This window comes from Balearica regulorum, chromosome 30, assembly GCF_011004875.1.
Source record: "Balearica regulorum gibbericeps isolate bBalReg1 chromosome 30, bBalReg1.pri, whole genome shotgun sequence".
In the NCBI taxonomy this organism is placed as follows: Eukaryota; Metazoa; Chordata; class Aves; order Gruiformes; family Gruidae; genus Balearica; species Balearica regulorum.
Genome location: NC_046213.1, coordinates 1205736 through 1214550, shown reverse-complemented (window position 1 = coordinate 1214550; position 8815 = coordinate 1205736). Strand labels below are relative to the sequence as shown.

The 8815-nt window shown below is 54.2% G+C and overlaps 1 protein-coding gene across 1 annotated transcript; it reads right to left on the bottom strand.

Moving 5' to 3' along the window:
- Nucleotides 1-1083: 1083 nt before the first annotated feature.
- Nucleotides 1084-2058, bottom strand: LOC104630153 (olfactory receptor 14A16). The gene has a single exon (XM_010312879.2). It carries the CDS (start codon nucleotides 2056-2058, stop codon nucleotides 1084-1086), a length of 975 nt encoding a protein of 324 aa, XP_010311181.2.
- Nucleotides 2059-8815: the final 6757 nt, after the last annotated feature.

Genomic DNA, 8815 nt, shown 5'->3' with positions numbered 1-8815 from the left:
GCATGAGGTTCCTGACAATCAATGCTCTCCTCCTCCTTCAACCCTTTCCCTAAACATGGAGGCATTGAGTCCCTCAGCCCCATCTGCGTCTGCTCTTATTTAATCACCCTCCCTGTTCAGCAGCAGCCCTGAAGTTTCCTTGTTCAGCCTTGCTGTCTAATGAGCAACAACTAAAGCTCCAGGGTGAGCTCACAATCAGGGTGAGTATGGAAATGGCCAAAGAGAGAGAGGCTGGCAGGTTCCAAGTGCCCTGGGCCCACCTTCCTGGTGTGTCCGTGCCACCAAGGGCACAGGCCAGTCTCTTCTCCCCTGACCCTGTATGTCTTGGATCCCCTCCATTAGAACAGGCTCTGCAGCACAAACCCACTGGGCTGTGCCCTCACCCTGCATGGTCACGAGCTATACACTGATGGCTACATCTCCTGGGCATGTTCTTGCCCAGCCCAGATGTGCCCAAACTCTCCCACCTCCCCTGCCCTCTCTCCACCTCGCCTTCACTGCCCAGCCCAGCCCAGTCTCAGCTGGACCCACGGCAGTGCCCACCGTAGGGTGCTGCAAACCTCCGGGCACTCACACCACACCCCAGACCCTCTGAAGGCCGTAGTGGCTCCTGAGGGTCACACCCAAGCATGGGCGACCTCCATAGCACAGGGAAACAGAGGTCAGTGTCACCCCGTGTCTCCTGCTCTTCTCTCCAGGAGACCCAACCCGTGCCATCCCCTCTCCCCAGACCAGCACAACAGCATGGGCTCTGGGGGGGTCCTCAGGCTGCTCCTGCTGCCCCAGGGACAGAGCAGCCTGCCCCCACCTGGTGCAGCCGCAAAGGGGTTTTCATTTCCCATTCCGTCCTGCTCCACTGAGGGTGGACCTTGGAGAAAGATGTTGCTGCAGCAAGTTCGTTTATTTAGAGAAATACACGGAGAGCCTGGCTCCTCATTTACACAAAGTCTCAGGGTCACACAAGACAGGTGGATACATTGTCCGGAGGGGATGAATAATGACATTTCCTTAAAGACAACAGCATCACAAGAGGGGAAAAAAAAAACCCAAAACAAACCAAAAAAAGAAGAGAGGCTTGGCCTGTCACAACAAAGAGTGGGAGCCATTTGCAGAGGAAGGCTGGCAATCTGTGGCTGCTGAAATAAATCCAAGCAGTTTCTTGACTGCATCCTTGAGCTCCTTGTTCTTCATGCTGTAGATGAGGGGGTTCAATGTTGGGGGCACCACCGCGTACAGAACTGCCACGACCAGATTCAAAGATGGTGAAGAGATTGAGGGGGGCTTCAGGTTGGAAAACATGCCAGTGCAGAGAAATAGAGAGACCACGGCCAGGTGAGGGGGGCACGTGGAAAAGGCTTTGTGCTGTCCCTGCTCGGAGGGGATCCTCAGCACGGCCCTGAAGATCTGCACATAGGACAGCACGATGAAAACAAAACACACAAAAGCTAACAGAGCACTAAATATAAGCACCTCAAATTCCCTGAGGAAGGAGTTGGAGCAGGAGAGCTTGAGGATCTGGGGGATTTCACAGAAGAACTGGTCCAGAACGTTGCCTTGGCAGAGTGGTAGTGAAAATGTATTGGCCGTGTGCAGCACGGCATAGAGGAAACCAGCGCCCCAGGCAGCTGCTGCCATGTGGACACAAGCTCTGCTGCCCAGGAGGGTCCCATAGTGCAGGGGTTTGCAGATGGCAACGTAGCGGTCATAGGCCATGACAGTGAGAAGATAAAACTCTGACGACATCAAAAAGACAAACAAAAAGAGCTGTGCAGCACATCCTGCATAGGAAATGTCCCTGGTGTCCCAGAGGGAATTGGCCATGGATTTGGGGAGAGTGGTGGAGATGCAGCCCAGGTCGAGGAGGGAGAGGTTGAGGAGGAAGAAGTACATGGGGGTGTGGAGGTGGTGGTCACAGGCTATGGCGGTGATGATGAGGCCGTTGCTCAGGAGGGCAGCCAGGTAGATGCCCAGGAAGAGCCAGAAGTACAAGAGCTGCATCTCCCGCGTGTCTGCGAATGCCAGGAGGAGGAAATGTGTGATGGAGCTGTTGTTGGACATCTGCAGCCTCAGGGCATGGGGACCTGTTTAAGAGGGAAAAGTCAGTAAGAACTTACGGGAGAGTTCCCTGAGTAAAACCAAAGGAATTTCTCATGGATCCTCCCCGTGCTACACTCGCCCCCTTCCCCTTTTGCAGAAGACCTTCCTTGAGCTTTGGGACTGGAGCTCTGGTTGTGGTGGCTGAGTGTGCCGTCAGGAGGCGAGCCTCTGCTGCCTGGCTGCCCAGGAGACAGCCCTGCCCTGCAGCCGTGGGTTCATGGGAGTGGTAGGGGCAGGTGCCAGACCTTAGATGGCAGGGAGAGCACACTCACATGCTGCTCTGAAAAGCCACCAGACAGTTCTGAGAGCGGGGAGATTCACTGCAGACCATTGTGTGTCTCACCTCTTGTCAAGGACTCAGCAACCCACTTCTAGCCAAGGACAGTCATGGCCCATTTTACCGACCAGTAGCATTTCGTCAGTCATAGCATCTCCGCGCATCTCCATGGGGCTTTCAGGCAACGCCAAGTTGCCATGGGGCAGCTTTGCATCCTGGAGGGCAGCTCACAGCTTGGAAGGACACCTCAAGGAGACAGCCAAGTGTCCTAACAATGGTATCTCATTGAGGGATGGCATCAACATTGCTGGGCAGCTGCTCTCAGGCCCTGTGCTCTTTGGAGGGAAATGGGCAAGATGCTGGAGAGCTGCCCCACGGCTCTGCTGGAGCTCTGGCTGCAGATGCTGGGGGGGAGGTTAATGCTTTGGACCCAGAGCCCTCAGGGCAGAAGCTTTGCTGGGTTGGAGAGAGGCAAGGGGGCTTGCTCAGAGCAAGGGGTCTGCATTGGAGGGGATGAGATGGAGTTTTCTGACTTCTTCCCTCCCACAACCTTTCTGGTTTTAGTTTCTTCTCATTCCCTGATCATATCCCCACTGCCTGGAGATCTTCCTGCTGCCAGGTGTTTCCCTGTCACATGTCTTTGCCCTGTCAGCGCTCACAGTCCTCATCCCAGCCCCTGCGCACTCGGCTTTGCTCTACAGAAACCCGCCTGTTTGCAGGGTACCGGCTGCGTGCATGTTCGTGCTTGCAGGTGGAAAAGGGCAGGTCAGAACAACCCTGATGGGTTCAGCAAAGGTGATGCTGGTGCTGTGCAGAGGCAGAGGAGTGGCTGAAGGCACTTCAGGAGACTCCAAGCAGACCCACTGATCACACAAAGCAACAGCCCAGGAGTCTCAGTGACTTGTTCAAACTTGAAAGCTCCTTTTCCATGTCTTCCTCTGCCCCCACCCCTGCAACAGTAGGAAGTGGAAGAAAACCCCAGCCCCTGTAAAGCTCTTTACCATTGCAGTAATCCCTGCTTTGACTTTCCTTTTGAAAAATTCCTCAGGAAATGCCCTGGGGGTGATCTGGAGCTGTGAGCAGCCCTGACCCACGCTGCACCCTCTCAACAGCAGAAGGACGCTGCCCTGCTGGGGGTCGCTCCTTCTCCCACAGCTTCTCCCTGCAGTGCCATGGGGAGCTCCCCGGGCACACTGAGTGCTGACCCTGGCAGGTGGCAGAGTTGCTGCCCTGAGTCCTCACTGCAGATCCGTTGCATGTGCCAGCTTCAGGAGACACCTCCAGGAACCACAGCTTCATTGCCCTGCACCCACAGACTTACCAAGCAGAAGGTTGTGACGACTTCTCCTCCAGTGAGCTCTCAGCATCTTCCCACCCCACGCTGACTTCAACCTCTCCCTGCCTCACCCCCCTCCTCTCCCCTCGCTGCCCGCAGGCAGTGCCCGCAGCCCTGCTGTGCTTTGCAAGGGAGCTGCTCCTGGGCCGAGCTGCCTCTCACAAGCACCGCCCGCTTGCCATGAGCCTCCTCCATCCCAGGAGCCCAGCCCAGCTGAGCAGCAGAGGACCAGCCCAAGGTGCCACTTTCTCTGTCCCCCCTAGGCTCCCTCGAGGTGCCCCTGTGGCTCCAGGGGAACCTGCTGTGAAACAGGCTGAAGGAATCCCTGATGTTCCCTCCCTCAGCTGGGGAGAGACACTCATTGCCAGCACTGCCATTTCTCCTATCAGAGACAGAGCTGGCCATGAGAATCAACTCTTCTTGTCCCAGCATTAGGTAGGAAACCAGGAAGGTTATGAGGAGGGACCTGATTTATCCAGACCGAGGGAAGTGATTCAGCGGAGTCAATCAAGGCATCTCCTTCCGGGTTTGTAGTCCAATTGGACAGGGAGCTAGACAATCTCACCTAGGGTCCCTTTGCCATGAAAGGCTGGACCAGATGATCTTTCAAGGTCCCTCCCAACCTGCACTGTTCTATGATTCCCTGATTCTAACTGAAATGACAGCAGGTGCCCAATTGAATTGGCAACGGAATCTCTTCTCATCCATCCCGTTCATGGCAGCACGTACAAGTATTCAGCTGACCAGTTAGCGTCATGTGCCATCGGGAGAGCTCAACCTCTCTCCTGAAGAGTCTCCATCAGCTGTATTTTCTCGAACTACACTGACTGTGATGGCACTTGTCTCACGGACGTCCCTGCAATGCCAAAGCTAATTCACGGCAGCTACATGATTTTACGTCCAGGCAATTGGGCAAAAATGCCTGCAGGGACGAGCAAGGATTACCTGGCAAAACTCAAACAGAAGGAGGAAGCCTTCATAGGGTGGAAGCAGGGACAGGTAACCTGGGAGGACTAGAGAGACATTGTCCAAGCGCGCAGAGAGAGGGCTGGGAAAGCCAAAGCCCAAGGAGAATTGAATCTGTCCTGGGATGTCCAAGGCATCAAGAAGGGCTTCTAGAAGTACATGGGTGATGAAAGGAAGGTTAGGGAAAATGAGGGCTCGCTGCTGGATGAGGCAGGGCACCCTGTGACACAGGACAGAGGAAAGGCTGAGGTACTGAACGCCGCCTTCACTTCAGCCTTTACCAGCAAGACCAACCTTCAGGAATGCCGGGTCCCAGAGGCCAGGGGGTAAGGCTGGAGCAAGGAACACATAACCTTAGTGGAAGAGGATCAGGTCAGGGAATACTTAAGCCAACGGGACATACCTAAGTCCATGGGCCCTGATGGGATGTACTCCTGCATACTGAGGGAGCTGGCAGATGTCATTGCAAAGCCACTCTTGATAGTCTGTGATCCATCATCATGACTCTTTGCTGGGTAAAAAACTGGCAGGAAGGCCAGGCCCGGAGAGTTGCGGTGAATGGAGTTAACTCCAGTTGGTGGCCGGTCATAAGCGGCGTTCGCCGGGGCTCAGCACTGGGGCCGGTTCTCTTTAATGTCTGTATCAATGATCTGGGCGAGGGGATCGAGCGCACCCTCAGTAAGATTGGAGACGAGACCAAGTTGGGCAGGAGTGTTGATCTGCTGGCGAGTAGGAAGACTCTACAGAGGGCTCTGGACAGGCTGGATCGATGGGCCCAGGCCAATTGTATGAGGTTCAACAAGGCTGAGCACCAGGTCCTGCACTTGGGTCAGAACAACCCCAGGCAGCGCTACAGGCTTGTGGAAGAGTGGCTGGAAAGCTGCCCCGTGGAAAAGGACCTGGGGCTGTTGGTCGACAGCTTGCTGAACATGAGCCAGCAGTATGCCCCCGTGGCCAAGAAGGCCAACAGCACCCTGTCTTGTACCAGAAATAGCGTGGCCAGTAGGACCTGGGGAGTGATTGTCGCCCTGTACTCAGCTCTGGCGAGGTTGCATCTCGAGTGGTGTGTTCAGTTTGGGGCCGCTGAGTACAAGCAGGACATTGAGGTGCTGGAGCGTGTCCAGAGAAGAGCAGCAAAGCGGTGAAGGGTCTGGAGCACGTGTCTTATGAGGCTGAGGGAACTGGGGTTGTTTAGCCTGGAGAAGAGGAGGCTGAGGGGAGACCTTATTGCTCTCTACAACTCCCTGAAAGGAGCTTTTAGTGAGGTGGGTGTTGGTCTCTTCTCCCAAGTAACAGGTGATGGGACAGGAGGAAACGGCCTCAAGGTGTGCGAGGGAAGGTTTAGGTTGGCTATTAGGAAAAACTTCTTCACTGAAAGGGTTACCAAGCATTGGAACAGGCTGCCCAGGGAAGAGGTTGAGTCACCATCCCTAGAGGTGTTTGAAAGATGTGTAGACGTAGGGCTCAGGGGCATGGTTTAGTGGTTGAGTTGGCAGTGTGATGTTAACGGTTGGACTTGATGAACTTAAAGGTCTTTTCCAACCTAAAGGATTCTATGATTCTATGAGTCTGTGCCTGGGAGAAGTGCCTGAAGAGTGGAGGAAATGAAATGTCGGTCCTACAATCAAGAAGGGCAAGAAGGAGGACCCAGGGAGATACAGACCGCTCTGCCTCATCTTCATCCATGGGAACATGATGGAGCAGCAAATTCTGGAAACTACTTCCAGGCACATCAACAGCAGGAAAACCATGAGGTGTAGTCAGCATGAATTCAGCAGGGGGAAGTCGTGCTTGACTGACCTGACAACCTTCTCCAATGAAATGATTGCCTTTGGAGACAAGAGGAGAGCAATGGTTATAGTGGAGAGAGTCCAACAAAGGCCCATGAAGATAATGGAGGGACTGGAGCATGTATTCCACGAGATGAGGCTGAGAGACCTGGGACTGTTCAGCATGGAGAAGAGACATCTCAGGAGGGGCAACTTATCAAAGTATATAAATACCCGAATGGAAGGAGTGAAGAGGACGGAGCCAGGCTCTGGAGACCAATAGGACTTGGAGTTCTGTAAGCAGAAAAATGAATGAAACCGGTAGAAGGAGGAATTCTGTGTTACTGTTTTTTAGTACTGGAATCTTCTCAGTTTGGCTACGCTCCTGGAATCTCTCAAGTCAGCCGGGCAAGACTTGAAGAACTAGGGAGAATTATGGAGGGAGACTTGGCTCCTTGGGGCATTTTGCAGGTTACGGAGCCCTCTGGTGCCAAGTTCCTGAGGTGCAGCTCCTGAGAGCGTGAACCAGCCCCTAAGCAAGCAAAAGGCTTCCTGAGGTCCTTCCCAGTGTGGGGAGTGAGGGAAAGGAAGAGAGGCAGGTCAGCTCGTGGGGCGTGTTGAGCACTGTCTGGCCACCCCCCAGCAGTGGGCATTCCCCATCTCCCAGCTTGAGGCACACAGGCGTGATGGCAACCTCTCCTTTGTGCAGGGGCCTTCAGGCACGTTCCCAGAGCAGAGCTATTCCTCCTCCACCCACAGACATCAGCAGCTTTCCATTTCTGGGCTCACGCATGGTTGGGAGGATTTGCTAAAGCCCTCAGCCATCGCCTCGCTTCTCGCCGACTTCCCTCCACCCTCTCTCGCATCCGTCCACACTGCCGGTTGCTGACTAGTCCCTGGGAAGCTAAGAAGCTCTCACAGCTTTCCATCCCGTCCTCAGGGGACGACCACGTTTCTCCAGTCACCAGAGGTGCCACCTTTGTAGGGCAGAGGGATGGTCTGCAGTGGCCAGGGAATGAGACAGAAGTGGCACCAGAAGTGCCATGGCAGGGGCAGTCCGGTGCTGGGGGGAAGGCAGGATGAAGGACGAAGGCTGGACAGTCAGGGTTCTGGTGTTTCTCTTCCCAAGTCACCATTAGGCGTGGTGGAGCTCTGCTTGCCTGGAAATGGCCAACCATCCGCCTGCCGACGGGAAGCACTCTAGGCATCCCTTCGGGAGTCTCCGTGGCACAACCGGTTAGCGCGTTCGGCTGTTAACCGAAAGGTTGGTGGTTCGAGCCCACCCAGAGACGCCTTGCCCTTTCTCTGCCCATGGCAGGGGCTTGCAGCCAGATGAGCTCTAAGTTCTCTTCCAAGGCAAACCGTTCTTTGGTTCCAGAAAAAGAGGCGGCTCTAGTCAGTGCCCGCAGCAAAGTCTGAGGAAGGAAAGCGCACTGATAGGCATGCCTTATTCTGCTTTGCTTGCGCACGCAGCTCGGCTTCGCTTCTTAAACTGTCTTTGTCTTGACCCATGAGTTTTTCTGCCCTTCCAATGCTCTCCCCCATCCCGCTTGAGGCGAGTGAGCAAACAGCGGGGAGGGGGCTTAGCTGCCTGCTGGGGTCATCCGACCCTGTAATTTGCCTTACTTCTACTGTCACTAAACCCAGTAACGTGCTCTAAAATAATACCTCCTTCTTCTTCTTCTTCTTCTTCTTCTTCTTCTTCTTCTTGATGATGGTAAAATTTATGTCTTTAAAGTTATTCCTTTCTTTCACTCCTCCTTGACAAGGTAGTTTCAATTTCTCATTATATTCTGGCATAAAGTGTGGACAAGAATTCTTTTCCTCTCCGTTCTAACTGTTATCATCTACTTACAAGAGCTCTTAGTATTGCCTCTAAATCATTTCTGCTCTCTGTCTTTTATTCCCATCTCCAGTGTATGTCTGTCTCTCTGTGTGTGTGTGGTTTTCTCTCCTGACTATCACGTGTCTGACCAGCTCGTTCGTCTTTGTCAGTACTGGATCCAAGTGAGCATCTAGGTCCCATGTAGGCACACCGTGTGAAGAGGTTGCCCTGAGGTCCTGCAGGGTGTTTGCACCTTGCTTTACCTGGTCCATGAATGGCTGGGCAATTACAGTCCCCCACAGGAACTGGCTCATGGACCTGAAGTCTTGCTGGGGTTACCGTCAGAAGACCTTCCCTGCTTCCCCACCCTCACGGAGTGGTCCATAACTGCCAACACAGTGTCACCCGTACTGGATCCTCAGTGACAGAAGCTAACCATCCTGGAAGAGCTCCATAGATCTGAGCTGCCCCTTCACACAGGGTGCATGCTCACCTTCCCCTTCCACTCTCTCCTGCAGAGCCTCTGTCCCTCCACTGCAGCACCC